Source organism: Spea bombifrons, chromosome 13 (assembly GCF_027358695.1).
Source record: "Spea bombifrons isolate aSpeBom1 chromosome 13, aSpeBom1.2.pri, whole genome shotgun sequence".
Classification (NCBI taxonomy): Eukaryota; Metazoa; Chordata; class Amphibia; order Anura; family Pelobatidae; genus Spea; species Spea bombifrons.
The window spans coordinates 9481249-9496746 of NC_071099.1; the positions used below are offsets into that span (position 1 = coordinate 9481249).

Here is a 15498-nt window from a genome sequence, read left to right on the forward strand (position 1 = left end):
CATGGTGATAATGGTTACCCTCGCCTTGCACCCTCTTTCTCCAAATCACAGTTGCCCCGAGTAAAGGATGCTAAAACTTCTTGAAAAACTGACTTATTGGATAACTTCACACACCAAGAAAGTGAGACTACGAAAGACGATCAGAAATGGTTTCTCTTTAGGTGAACTTTCACCCTTATTGTACTGATTGGGTAATTATCGGACTCTACGGGGGCTGCACCTGAAATATGGCAGTTTTGGTCACTGTGAAGAATGAAGTTGGATGATAAAGCGGTTTTCTGCGAATCAGTGGCAGCCGCAGGTCCTGACGACCATGTTTCTGTATTTCTTGAGTATGACGTTGGAGCTGTCGTCGAAGTAGAGGACGGAGATGGCGTTGAGCTGAGTGGGAGCGCAGCAGGGTTTTGGTACGGTGTCTGGGTTTATGAAATGCACCTACACAGAGAAACGGGTGTTATATACTTTACACTTGGTGCCAAACAAATGATAAATATATTCAACTCGACACAACAAACACAAACCCGGAATGTGAAACGCTGCGGACTCTGCAACATTTAGGGTGTGACATCACATGTGAGAATGTGACATCATCACTCAACGACCTGAAATAGAATACAAATAATCTGCTTCTCGAAGAAATATATCTTGGGGAACCTTTATATTTTATTTAAACGGAACGATCATATAATGAGGCGACCTGACCTCCAACATCACATGGGCCCTGCACCTTCCTGCACTTACTGGGTAATGAAATGACCCTTCTAATATATAACAGAGCTCTGGACCGCTCCCGGCCTCACAGATCCTCAGCCTCTAACCTTACCAGAGTCTGCACAATCGCATGGTTTGTCGCATTCATGTAGGAGTTCAGCGGGAAGGCACATTCTCCTTCGCAGTAATATGCAGCGTATCCCTCGGGGGCGATGATCCAGTCCTGGGACAGACGGAAAAAAGCCTCTGTTACACAAATGTTGGTGCGATTGTTTAGGGACAGCAGCAGATGGTACCGACGCCAGTTAAAGGAATTGGGGGACAAAGAGACCCCATAATAAGCCATAACTCAGAGACGCTTTATCTAACAATATTTTAGTGTCTGTTACGGGGTCTGTGGACGCACCTGCCAGCCGAGGTCCCGGAAGCTGACGTACAGCTCGTGTTTCTTGCACGCCTGTTTCTGGTCTGTGCTGCTATTTTCTGTAAAAAAAAAAAAAAAAGAAATCCTGTGACCAAAAGCTTTGTCTCAGACAGGCGTTTGGGGGGAGCGCCCAATATGTCCGCCATTCACTTATATCTTAAATATCTGCTTATCTCATAAAGAAGCCCACCTTATTTTATCGAAACAAATTCACCAGCAGCCGTGTTGCCCGTTTTCCAATTATTTGTCATAAAAAAAAAAACAGTGCCGAATAAACAGGATAATGGGAAATATAGTGACTAAAAACACGGAAATATGCCCTGGGGCTGCCCTGCTAGGATGGGCTCCCGGGGGATGGATTGGTGGGCACACGCTCCGTGCATTAATTTTGGCCATGGATCGTTTAACCGTGTCACGGCCAAGGCAGACTCCAACCTGCAATGTTGGCCACCCGCAGCGCCTCCTGGCTCTTCGGGGCTTTGGACCTGTTCTGGTTCCTCTGCTTGCCACCCGCTGATCTGATGCTGCGCAGGTGGATCTCCGTGGCCTTGAAGAACGCCACCATGAAGGGCTGCTTATTGTGCGGTCCATTCGTTCCGATTAAACCAGCCAGTTTGGGGTTAATGCTTTGCCCTATCAATAAAAAAGGGAAACATTAAATGTTGGAAACGTATCAATTTACTAACAATCTGACTCCAAAGTGTGCCTTCAAAAACATCTGCGCATGGGCCGCGTGCATCGAGAGAGCGCCGAGCTGCCCCTGAGAGGAATGCCAAGCGTTGTGCAATCTCCAGGAGTGATGCTTGACGTTTTGGGGTAATAGGAATTCCAAACCCTTCCAATCTCACGTCGAATTTCCTGATGCATTGCTGCTGATTGGTGGGAAAGGAAGAAAGGCCACTTTACGGTTAATGTTTCTTAATTACAGATTCATCGAGCGCCAAACTCAGCGAGCGCCCCAACCCCCGGCTTATATTTCTGTAAAGATCTTTTAAAATGAAAAAGCTCCATAAAACTCGCTGCTTAAAAAGTATAAAAGTTTTCCTCGGGAGAATCTTAAATTCCAGCCTGCGGGTAATTCATTCAGGGGACCGGCGCTGCCCGTTAAAGCAGCTCTCCTGGGTCATTAACCTGGAGACACGGAGCAGGAAGGCAGCTATGGCCGCGCTGTCGGGAGTGCTTTCTGCCCTCTCCCCCCCTTCAGACCCTGGATTTCTGCCCCCCTCATACCCCTTTTCTGGATGCTGTTATAGTTAATGGTACAATTTTATTCCGTTTTAATAACTGTTGAGGAATTTAGGTGTTTTTCTGTTAAAAGCTGTGTGGGGCTGGGACTGGCAACACCACAAAGTTTCTTTCATTTCTAATTCTCTTTCCTAAGTGCCTGTATGCCGGCCGCGTGGCCCGTGTCTGCCTGCTGGCCGCAAACCGCAGCATGACCTCACTTTATGGATCTGCGTCTTCAGAGCTTTAACACAGAGGTCCGAATGAGTCACTTGATAGATACAGAAACATCTGTTGAAATGGATCTGGTAATTAAGTGGAATAATGCATTTGCTCATTTCAAGTTACGAGACGCCCTCTGATTTATGAACAATATATTTATCCTATTGCTTGTAATCTGCTCACCAAATCAATGGCCATTGCTTCTGCTGAGAGTCTGTTCACTGAAGCCACTACTTCACGTACCCTGACCTTTCCTGTTTGTGTTTTTGCCCCGCGCGTTGCAGTATTAGGATGCCGTCCCTGCTGAGCTCTGTTCTGGACAGGATCTATTACTTTTAATAGTTTAACTTCAATCAGGCCCCAGGCCCCGTTTAGTAATCCCAGCCTCTGACATCTGCAGCCCAGAGGTACGCGAGGCTACAGCGCTAGGCCTCTGATCCTGGAGAGGTTAAACAGAAATGTCTTGCATGCCTGGGTAATTATCGGGAGGTCTCTCAAGTGCTCTGTGCTGTGTTCCTGGTTTCTCTTTAACATAAACAAAATCCCGCTGCCTTCCGACCACTATTTACTGATATTATCTGCTGCGGCTTCCACAGAACACATGTGATGAGGACGAGACCCATGTTCAGCTGCAAAGGGGACTCTTTTCTGCCTTTAACCCGTTAATAGCGAGAAGGCAGAGACCTGTGACCCGTCACATAAACCAGAGGAAGGCTTCACGGACTTCGTTTTTAGAAAGAGAGGCAGACATTAAAAGTTGTTTTGCATAAAAAGAGCGCATCGTTTCACTTAATAATTATAATCTGAACTCACATCAGCGGGGATAACATTTCCCAGAGCACTCGCTGGCATGAGCACCTTCAGCAGATATAAGACACGGCAGGAAGTGAAGAGTGCAACGAGAAGTAGCTTCCCCCTGACCTGGGATGTATGTAGGGTTCCTTATTTTAAATCCATACCATACTATATATAATAACTGGTGATGAATTGCTACTCACGTAGTAATATAATACTTTTTAATCTGTTTATACAGGGCGGGAGGTAAATAAATCTGCAAGTATCTATAGCTACATATCATATAGGTACACATTGAAAGAGTTTACCACGTGAAACGCGTTTCTGCGATACTTGACGCTGACTGCCGGGTCAGTGGAGATCCGCTGAGGATATCCCACCGCTCAGAATGTCCGATCTGCTGGCCAAGAACCCGGACAGTAATGGATGATTCTGGAAAACTCACTGGAGGAGTCGACCCAGATTAATTAAAGATAATTCCTCTCCGCTCCGCCTCAGACTAAACTGATGGGCTGCAGGAGCTTTAACTGCTTCATAGCAGAAAGGCTCTTCTCAAAGCTGCGGATGTAACAAAGTGTCATCTAATATTCGGGTAATACTTGGACCCAGTGTTGCTACAGGGGAAGCCATTCTTTATTTCTTATCATGAAGAAGGTGCTGATGAAACTTAGCCTTTGGTTGTGGGGTAAGCTGTGGCCCGATGACTACCAGTTAGTCTAGTTCCTTGGCCCCACATGCTTTCCCAACACAGATATAGAAACTTTATAGAGGAGAGGAGAATGGAGTGCTTGGGCTCCACACACTAATCAGGACCCTGCTGATCTACATGAAACAGAAACTTAACAGACGGTACCGAGGAGTCCTGGGGCTCCAAAGAGTCCTAATCCTGCCGTCAATCACTTACCGTCCGAGCTCTCTACAGACAGCTGAAGGCCAAGGTTGTGTTGTGGATTCACCACCCAGTGATTACTGGTCGCTGTGATATCAAAAACCAGCCAACCCTCTTCTGCGGCCCAAATGGTTCTTGAGTCGAGTTGGAATAGGTCCGAATCCCTACGGATACAGAGCAGAACATTGGAGCCACCAGATAAAAGCCACCAGTCCTATGTAATCTGTGAGAACCTCAAACTCTCACAAGGCCCGAATAACTGTGAGGATGTTACCTTACCCGGGAGAACTCAAAATAATATGAAAACTGCACGTTTCCATGGAGACAAGTGAAAACAAAGGATCTGCTTCTGGACGGCATATATTTGGGAAGATTGCGGGCTGCCAGTGTCGCCCGAACCCAGCCGTGCGCTCACCCGACAAGCTCTCTCCCTCTCGTTATATATAATGAGAGACTTTTATCCCCATGGCTTGACTGATCCAAGCTTTACCCAGTTACCATCACAGAGTAACGGCGCCTGTCTGTACACCCAAATAATACGGCCTCAAAATAATCACCAAAACACATTCGCAAAATAAAGTCACAAAAAGACTGATTTCTTCATTATTTTGTGATGATTGGTAACGTTTGTGCTGCTGCGCATTTTTCGAGTCTCAAGGTGCATTGATGTTACCTCAATAAAGGGCCAACCCTGGATGGATCTGGCGTGGCTCGCGCGCTCTAAACACGCCGCTTGGGATAAACGAATGGCGTTCGCTCACCTCCCCGGGTGCTCCTGCAGAACTTGGTACACACTGATCCGGAACGTCTCGTTATCGAAGCGCTCTCGGATGTAATCCTTGTAAATCCGAAACTCGGCGGCCGTCACGGCTTCTCCCTCTGGGATTTTGGCGAGGTCAAAGCGGAACTCGCGGTGATGGCGCCTCTGGTGATAGAATTCCTTGTCATGCTCCACTGGGAAAGAAAATAAAGCGAGGAACCCGTTAAAGTTTTCCGTTCTGTTTAATGGGTTTAGTTTCGGGGCTTTAAAGCTGTCGTCACATCGACGTATTTGCTTAGAATCGTGGATTAGGCAGCTCGAGGGCCACGTGCCACCTGGAGAGCAACGCAGAAAAGATTCATAAAGCATTTTAAAATTATTATAAAAAATAAATCAGCTCGCTGGTCTGTGAGGTGGCCACATGTGCTTAGTGTTATCTCGTAATCTCAGGGTCCGTCCGGCCCCTGGAAAGGAAACATCTTTTCTCAAAATATCTAACTGAACAAGCATCACCTTTTAATGCATTAGACTTACTTAAATAGCGCCAGCAGGTGCCGTAGCGCTGTCACAAGACACCAACATGGGCAATACTATTAAGACACGTTAAGACAGACTAGGGCAGAAGCAGAAGAGGGCCCTGCTCCTGGGAGTTTACAATCTATTATATAGAATAAATCCTCATGAAACCATGTCTAAACTGGCAGCCAAGTGGTTAAGTGGCATGTTTTTTTAGTAATGCCCCCATTACCCCGAGCTACCCGTCCCTGTACTATTTACATTATGACTCAGATCCCATAATGGCCAGATGTCAAAGGAACGGCCGCGCATGTAAACTGAACACGTAAAGCTCGGCACATGTGCGCGGCTCAGGCAAACAATCCCATCTTTGTACCGCGAGCCCATCGGATGGATTCAATTAGCGTCCTGCCAGGGAAATTGTTCACGTTGTGGTCGCTACCTATTACTCCACGGATGGAGCTGCCGCTCCGTGACTGGAGCCGAGCGCCTCTCCATGCACAGCGGGAAGGGCCACCAGCTGAATTTAAGCACATTCTAGAAGTAAATGAAATAATCCCCCCCGGCCTTGGACTCCATCAAACCGAAGGCATCAGGCATTGAGACGCAGGTGCAGAAGAAGAAAGGCGGCCTCTGTTCCCGTAATCCCTCTATCTGCAGCGGGAGACGCAGAGAGACCGACGCAGGCTGTAAAAAAAGGCTCTTTGTTTCCAAAAATAGAAACACTAAAGACTTCCAGGGGTGAGGGAACGGGTCCCGCGGGGGTCATTTACCCCTTCGCCGGGCAGATAACATCTCATAGATCCCAGGTTCTAGATTGACCCTCAGGCACCTCTGCGGTTTATACAGAATGGGGAGGTCACACAGTGACGGGGTCATTAATAAAAAGTATGTTTGGTGTTGTTACCAGAGCAACCATAGCATCGAGCTGACTGCTCCTCATTATACATAACACCCGGTGGCAGGTAACATTGGGGTACACCCCGGGTAATAATGGGGCACAAGCTCCATTGCTGGGAGGGCTACATGCACACAGTACAATATCATGACTTCCCTCCTGAGTGCCTGTGAGCCTTGGGGCAGGTGGGGGTAATACGGCTCTCAAAGAGGGACTGTTATACCAGACACGGGGTACTTTGCAGGTCAGGTATCCCCTTCATTATACCGGATCGGAGGACCTTCTGTTCCATGGAAACCTCTAATTGGTCCCACCCCCTCGGAACATGTCTGCTGGATAGCAGTGTGGAGAAGGAACAGGAAGTGCAGGATGAGGTGGAACCCCACCCCTTCTGAACCGGAAGTGCTTGGTCAGGCTGTGGGAGCGCTGACAGATACCACAGAGGGAGGTGAGTGCTTCCACTGGGGGTTCATTCTGCTTACTCTGCTGCCACAGAGACCCCAGTATCACCCCCTGTGTTACCTGTGACACAGCATCTTATTCCACACCTGCCCCCTGCTTTTGTGCCCCCAGCCTCTCCCCCTCCCCTGTATGCCCCCCAGCCTTCACACTCTCCTGCCTCTGTGCCCCCTCCCCTGTATGCCCCCCAGCCTTCTCACATTCCTGCCTCTGTGCCCCCAGCCTTTAATCTTCCTCTTCTCCTTTTCACCCCATCATCTGCCCCTCCCTCTTCTGCCTCTGTCCCCCAATCTCCTCACCTTCACCCCTAAATCCCCTGCTTTAATGGCACAGCGACCCATACATGTTCCGGGTAAACGCCTGAGACTTCCCTTCCCCGTCAGACTCTGAAGTATTGGCTACATCTGCTCCCAGCCTGTGGGCCAAAGGATTTTAATAAGAATGAACACGGCAGCGGAGGGGGGGTGAACCGAAATATATTTACAGGCACATGCGCATTAACCCTCCGGGTGCTGGAAGTTGAGGAATGCATTAAAGGGGAATGTCACCCTCCAGGATGTCAAACGCAGACATCAATAACATATCAAAAACTTTCCACTTTCTCTGCAATATCCCTAGATACGGGGCTGACGCTCACACAGGGGTGCTTTACCTCCAGCCCAGGGGTGCTAATTCTCTAAGCTGCCCTCCCTGTAGATGAAATCAGCGGGGAGTTTTATATATATATATATATATATATATATAATATTTATTCATTCATTATGTATATAATCATTATTTATTACACGCTCTGTGCTGGATTTGCCTCCAGGAAAGGTCAGTAATGCTGTAATTGTTGGATATTTTATCAAATGGGTTTAAAAAGCTGGAAAACCCCAATTTCTTTAGTTCGTGTAACTCGGAAAGGCCTGAAATTGCTTGTTGGGCCGAATGAAACGTCTTTTTAATCACAAGCAGAGATTACATGAAGCGGCAGGAGAGCTTCTGGCAAACCACAGGATCCATTTATGTTTAAAATCCCTGCTTGGCCGGCTCCGTCCCTCCACGGGAAAACACAAAGGCTCTTGTTCCGGGCACAGGCTACTCTGCAAACTGGAAACATGGACGTCTTTGGCCAAACCTTTGAAACCTTGTACAGCGCTACTGATGTCGCTACTGATGTCAAGTAAGGAGAGTGGGGCTTTGCTGAGAGGGCCGCTCGGAAAACACATTAACGCACGTTAAACATGTTTGCACAAGCCGTGGATTAGGAGAGCTTCAGGCTCCCAGGCAATAAAGCAATTACACTAAAGCCTTAAGTCTCCGGACCGCTGATAACTCAATGCGCTCGAGAGGAGCGGATTTTCACCGCGGGACACCATGCAGGAGACAGAGGAGCTAAAATCCCCAGCGCTGCCCAACCTGTCGGAGGAAAATGTCTAAGATTTTACCCCGTTACACTGATCTCATCTCAGAACGGCTTGTCCCGGTACAAAAGAGAATTTTATATTGTTTACACATTCAGATTAAAAAACGTGTAGAAGATCTGGAAGTACGTTGAAGACATGGAGCCTGAGGCAGAGGAGTCTGAGATCGTCATCTTATTGTTTGCCCCACGCGTTTTAATAGTCTGTTGGTCCGGCTCGCTATGAGGGAATCTCTCTCCTGACTCCCACCGTCTCCTCAGCCTGTTCCCCCCTCGTTCGCTCTTGTGGTTTCTCGGCCCCTTTATTGTCCTCAAGGGAAGAAATTGTACTTCTGCCCAAATTGTTGACAGACGACACAGCCCTTCTTCGACACAGTAACCGGGGTTAATGGAGGGATGCGTGCCTCATGTCATATCATTGTCAGAACCAATCTAGGGATTAAGTTAAATGTCTGCGCTTATTGTACAAACACTGGATCCCACGGGGACAAACTCCATATTGTGGGGCGGAAACAGGAGGAAAGCGTTTGATTTGACAGCCCCGAGGATTCTGAGTGTTTCATGGTGATACAGCCCAGGCGTCGGCGTGCCAGCGATTACAGGAATATGGTGATGGGAGCTGGAAGCTTCAAATTCCACCCAAAACGAAATGCTTTTTGGCAGATAAACAAAGAAATAATATAAGTGCATGCGCCGCTTGGCCATATCTGCAGAAGGTTTGCTTTAATTACACAGCAGCTAAGAAACTATAACCACGAGCTCAGCTCCTAACTCATGTTTGTCGTGTTTTTCGGTTTCCCTTGTTTAAGGGGGCAGTACAGCTTTAGAAGAAGTAAACCTGATTTAGCGCGTTACAGTTTAGGCAATCATTCCTGATATCTGGGATGTAGCTGCCATCTTTCCTGATACTTCCACGTAGAATAATAATAATCCTGCAGCAAACAGAAACAGGAAGCCTGTGAGGACAAACCCGCTCGGGTTGCTGACATGTGCCCCGTGGAAGACATTTTTAAGCCCATTAGCTACTTATGATATTTAGCTGGTGGGTTAGGGGGTCTTCGCCTGCTTGCTGGGCTGTCCCTCGAAAATGCAGGCCTGGTTTATGAGTGGCTGCTCTGAGCTTTTTAAGAGATTTATGGAGCTGGAATGCGCTCGCGGGTCTCTCAGCCATATTTCACTCCCTGACTCTTCCCCTGGAGAGCTCCGAGGTTCAGGGGAAATATATCCCCAACATAAGTGCGCTTAAATTACCTTTAAAAATGTGCAGTCTTTTCTTACACTTTTCGAGATATTTTTATATTTATTCTCTGGCCAAAAACAATAAACGGAGTTAAATGAGCTCTCTACATGGGAGCGAGAGCCATGGCTGAGGCGAGCAGTCAGGAGGACACATGGGTCCTCAAATATGTTTACGGGCAATCAGGAGGATCCCTGAGCGGAAGAAGGAGACGAGCAGAGATCTACCCCCTTTACCCATTAGATGCCAGGGGTACCTGGGCACAATGTGCATGCAGTTGATGCTTTGGTCTTTTACTAAAAACAGGCATTTTGTTTTAATGAATTAGTTTTTATTCACATATTTCTGATGAAATTAAAATCCTTGGAAACAGTGAGCGTTAACACGTCGGGAAATCCCTTCCTCGGACAGACGCAGCTTGGTATCGAGCCAGACCCCATCTTACAGTCCCCTTCAACTGGGAACCCTTGGAGCAGGGGGTCCGACCCCACCAAGTGCCTCCCCTTAGCAGCTGTGTCCCTGGCAGTGCAGGGGTTAATGAGCCGTATCCGAGGTGGGAAGGCCGGTTCCCATACCGGTTCAAACGCAGGTCAGAAAACCACAAAAATATTTGATTTGCGCAGACGGCGCTGATGGACTCTGAAAAGCAGGGAGGATGGCAGGCGTACAGTGAACACAGCTGGCCGCTGGCTCTTTATATCCTGCAGAAGAAAACAGTGTGACATCCGTGTCAACCTTTGGCCGCTCCCCAGCAGCGGGCCTGTTACAAGCTGGAATGCAGCGCACCCCCTTCCAGTTAAATCGTCTTAAGCCAAGCCAGGGTACAGCTGCGAATGCCTGCGAGCCTGCGCGCTGCACAGAGCATTTCCCCCAAGGACATGTTACAGAGCTTAAAGAAACCTTATTCCTGGGGTCCCGCCATGCAGAAACAGCGTGCCACCAGAGCTTACTTCAAAGGCCACGCCAAGATCATACATGCATGTTATAGAGCTGTGAATATATTATGCTTTCTTATATTAAAAAACCCTAAGTATATGACCTCTGCTTTTTATGAACTTGTCATTCCTGTGTTGTGAAAAGCCCTGGGGTTAGGGACTCCTCTGGATCCCTGTTGATGTAAAATTAGGGCCACACATACTGAGATGAGCCCAGGATCCAGCAAAGCTCAGGACAAGATGGTGTCTGACCCGGCAGAGACTGCTGAACGTCGGTGTCCTGCCAGAAGCTCCAACTGTCTACAACCCAGAGAGAAGCTTGACTAGAACGTGGTCCCCGGCCTCGCTTTCTGCAGGGTTTTTTTTCACGGAATTTGTAAACAGAACTGATTAGTTTAATCAACACCAGGGCATGTTTACCAGGCGCACGGGGCCTGGGGCTCCTTGAAATGATAACTCAGCAGCTTATAACAGACGAGCGCTGCGAGATTCATGGAGGACCCAACAGTTTGCACAAATATTGCACAGGTATGTGTCACGCTGCTGCTGTATGTGTGGCGGGCATATTGGTCTGGGGGAGCTGACTGCGTGAGGGAGGGAGGACATTTTCAAAGGAACATGACTCAGTGGCCCAGTGCGACCAGATGCTCAGACCCTTCATATGGGTCCTTCTGAATAGCAATACCGGCACCAGAAGTTGGACAGCAAAACGGGCACAAGAAGGTGGACAGCAATACCGGCACCAGGAAGTGGACAGTAACACCGGCACCCACAGGCCAACAGAAGACATTAAAATGAGACACACACGTGGTACGTGGAGGCATGATATGAACGTCTAGGTTAATCTGATGTGGCTTCGACTGATCTACAGTTCAAAATCTCTAATGACCTTCCAGTAGGGTTAACCCTTTAAGCCCCACACCTTTCCTCGCTCTTGCGTGGATAGTGTTAAGTGCAGCTCCCAGGTACAGGAGGAGTGATCGGGGAGCTGGCTCACAAGATGTAATGTGCAGATTAAATCCGCTCATAACTGCGTGTAACCTCAGGCCCTTCCCTCCCTCAGCTAAATAAACTCAGCTCGGCCCAAAATACCAATCCGCTGCCTGATCTGATTCGCATGTTACTGGGGATCCAGTGTGAGGAAGCGGAGAGCCCCTCGTACCAGCCATATTGTTGGGGGAAATGTAGGGTAGCATAGGGAGCTAAAAAAATATAATGTGCAGCCTTTTATCGGAGCGCCTGGGAAAGTATTTCCAAATGTTTCCGCGCATCGAAGTGTAGCCTGTAATTACACGCGGCTTAAATTCAGGCCAGGAACGAGTGCGCATGTATCTACACGCGTGATCTCTACATTTCATGAAACATGCATGCGGTGTGCAGCTTGCATACAGTTTTGAGACTCTTTTCCCCGGCAAACTATTATATTTAAATGGGAGGAATAGTAGAAAAGATTTTATGGCCATTGGGACCCTGCCTGCCGTCCCACATGTCTGGCGGTCGGTGCCATCGTTTGTCACCAGCGCTGAAAACGGACTGAATGGGAATGGACATATAATTATGTATGAAAATAGCACGCTCCGTGTTACATGGATCCCCGTCGCATGGAGCAGGCTGACCGCTGGCTTAGATGGAAAGCTCCCCGTCACGTGGCAGGAGTTTATAGCGGGCTAGCCGCAGGAAAATTTTACTTTACCCAACAGACCATAAGTGTGTAACTGGTGCATGACTCTAGGAGGACACGTTCCCTGAATAAACTGGTGTAATGACTTCTGTGAAGGGTTGGACCCTAAAGGCTTTTTAACCGTAAACACAGAGCGTTTCTACATCAAGGGGGTTAGATCCACCCATTATGCTCCGAAATAATAAAGTAACTTTAAGAGACACCGGTGAGTTGAGGATCACCCTCTACGAAACATCACGTTGGTTATTGGGGAATAGAATCTGTTTTTAGATTTCCTGCTCGTACGACCTGTTCATGGAGGTTGTGGCACGCGTGTGAAATGTATGTGTATTGCACTCACCAAGGTCGTGACGGAGATCATTTTAATAATTTTAGCAAAGGGCGGAGGTCTGTGGAGCAGGAGCCAAGGCCAGTGCTGCGAGGATGTGTCGGATTGCATGTTATTGGCTGAACATCCGAGGAAACCATCGCGTGTTTCACAACACAACTTGGTGGGGGATAATGAATAAAGGGCGAGCCTGGAGCAGAGAGGTAAATGTGGAGTTATCACCATGACAACCAGCAGAGTGTTTCTGTTGATTGCTTCACTTTTCCCGGCTTGCATAGAATTGTTCTATATACAGAATCTCATTCTAACCCTAACGTCATCTGAAGACTCTCCAGACATTTGTTGTCGTTTATTTTAAGTGAAAACCTTCTTTAAAGGTTTGGTGATATGGAGACAGGTCGGGAAACACGTGAATTCAGTGCAGATCTGAAGGTTTAAAGGGACAGAATATACATTGAGCTCCCCAGGTACAGCTTCCGGTTTAACCAGAAACGCAACCATGAATGACATCACACAGAACGGATACTGGTCAGAATAATGCCGGTCACATGTCCACCGAAACACCAGCTGGCTGGGTCTCCATACGGGCACCACAGAGATTCTAAAGCCATATATCTATGTACGTCTTTCCTAAAACACATGGCAATCTTAGAAATAATTTTTAAAAGATTTTAGCGGCGAATACACGTTAAAGAACATAAAGGCCACGTTTCACCCCCCCCCCCACACACACACAGATAACCAACAGGTAAGGGTAACAGAAAGCCAAAGCACACAGTATCCTTTGTCTCGGTGTGATGTGATGAAGCATTTACCTCCAGACCCTCCACCTACTGCCCTCCTACCACCTTGTGGTAAATGTTACCACTTCTCAGTACTTATCTACCTGGATTCCCATTTCTCACCTGACCTGTCCACACAGCAGCCGCACAGAGTAAGCCTTTTACCATCTACTGACCTCGAATTCACAGCTCAACCTTAGCTAAGAGCGAACATTGGGGAATTCCTGTTTACTAAGAGTTGTGGATGAATGGCACGGCTCCCAGCTGAGGTTGCTAGGACCATAAAAATGTTTCACAGCCACCCAAACTGGAAATAAAAACCCTGGAAGCTTTGAACTTTTAAGACATTGAAAAAGGTCTTATCTGCTGTGAAAATCTTTGTTTTACCCGCTAATCAGTTACAGAAAGTAACCCCCTTTACTATGCTGAAGCAGCTGTACGTTTGTGAATGGGGCAGTAATCTCCAGTACGGCCAGGAAGGGGTCCGACAGGCGATTTAAAGTGGGTTGTTATGTAACCTAATGTCCGTTTGTGCTGCGCGGAGCAGCGTGAATCACTGAACATTCATTCCAGGCTTTGAACTCTGCGAGGATCAGACTTTCCTCCCTCTCATCCTGCTCTGTAATTGCTACTTCAAAGCAACGCAAAGACCTGTTCCGTCATGTACGGCCCCATGAAATTACTGGGACAATGCTCAGCGGAGACGTTTCCACCTGAAAAAGCCGTTCCTTCACTATGTATGTCAGACAGTCAATGGACTAATATTAAGATCTCAGATGTCCCAAGGACAGCGACCGACCCCAATACTCTTTAAGTGATGGTCGAGCAGTATTCCGCAGTGCTTTACGTTAGAAACTAGTTCAACTCCCGATTAGCAGAACGTCGGTGTCCTGCCAGATTTTGCACATTTAATACAGCGCGTGATAAGCATGCGGACGCAGGTCTATTGCACGCAGGTGTAACTCTTGCACTGCCAGAGTGACCCTGAGGGGCATCTTAGGGTGCACCAGTCACACCTTGAGCCGGCGGACCTTGTCACTTACCTAGATTGACAAAGCTCATGACCATATCTGCGTCGTTGAGGAAGTTGCTGTCTTGCTGAAAGGCCAGTGGTGGCCCCTGCGTGGTGAAGATGGGTTTATAAGGGTAAGAAAATCCTTCAGCCTCCTCTTCCTCCACTGTCATTGCATTGTATAAATCCAGCATGAACATCGGGGCAGAGTTTTGCTTCCCGTACAAATGAGGTCTCGGTCTGTGCGGAAGTCCCAGAATAGACAAGATCTCCCTCTGCATCTCCCTGCGTTCCTGACTTCGCAAACGCCTTTGGATGAAGCTTGAGTGGACCTCATTGTCCAGTGTGAAGTCAGCCACGACTATCCTCAGCAACAAGTAGCCGCAAAGGAGTACAGGACTCGCCTCCATCTTTAAGAGAAAAGTCATTTCCCTTGGGTGTCTGTGGCAAAAGTTAGAACACCTGCGCGTCTCTCCGGAGGGGAAATCCGAAATAAATTAGCATTAAATAAAACCAGTGCATGGACCTCCGTGCAGACGTTCACCCTGACTGGGGTCAACCTGGGGCTTGGTGCGTATCAGCTAAAGCCGGTCATGGTCAGTGTGTGGAAGCTGACGGGCGGTCACAATGCTGCGGTCTGGTTCCTGTAGAGCGTGCCCTGCCGTCTCTCTCGCTCTAACACAGTATAAAGTGGTGGTTAGTGGAGTCAGACAGAGCTTACAGGAGTCTGAATGTGGTGGGAGGAGCAGATGAGGAGGCAGGATGAGGAGGAATAACTGCTTCGCATTGAAAGACATCAGGTTGCTTTTCGGATGTTTGTAAATCTTTGGAGGGTGGGCTCCTCTCCGGTGAGTAATTCAAAGTAAACAGATTAAGGACAGTCTGTCATTTGCAATTCTCCTGCTAGAAACAGACACGGCGGCCACTAATCCCAACTTGTTTATTCGGAACAGAATGACTGAAGTTTGCCTTTTTGTTACAAAGCACGTAAGGAGCGATCGGAAGATCTCTTGCGTAATGGGGCAGTTTTTGGCTTTAGCTGAATGTACTTGTGAGACGACTCTTAGCCCATTTCTGCATAGAATACAGAGATGAGCAGTCCAGTTGTGCGCGCTCGATCTTTGTGCCGCTTTTACTGACATGGACAACTTGGTGTCCGCTCCATGAATTTGGCTCCATGTCCGAGGCTTCTGCCTCAGGATATACAAAACTATTCCCAC

The 15498-nt window shown here is 47.9% G+C and overlaps 1 protein-coding gene across 1 annotated transcript; it reads right to left on the reverse strand.

The window, feature by feature from the left end:
- Window positions 1-202: 202 nt before the first annotated feature.
- BMP7 (bone morphogenetic protein 7) lies at window positions 203-14962 on the reverse strand. Its single transcript, XM_053453460.1, has 7 exons — window positions 14310-14962; window positions 5027-5219; window positions 4281-4429; window positions 1571-1768; window positions 1118-1194; window positions 824-934; window positions 203-435 (listed from the first exon to the last, which is right to left on the reverse strand). Exons 1-7 carry the CDS (start codon window positions 14704-14706, stop codon window positions 286-288), a joined length of 1275 nt encoding a protein of 424 aa, XP_053309435.1. The 5' UTR covers window positions 14707-14962; the 3' UTR covers window positions 203-285.
- Window positions 14963-15498: the final 536 nt, after the last annotated feature.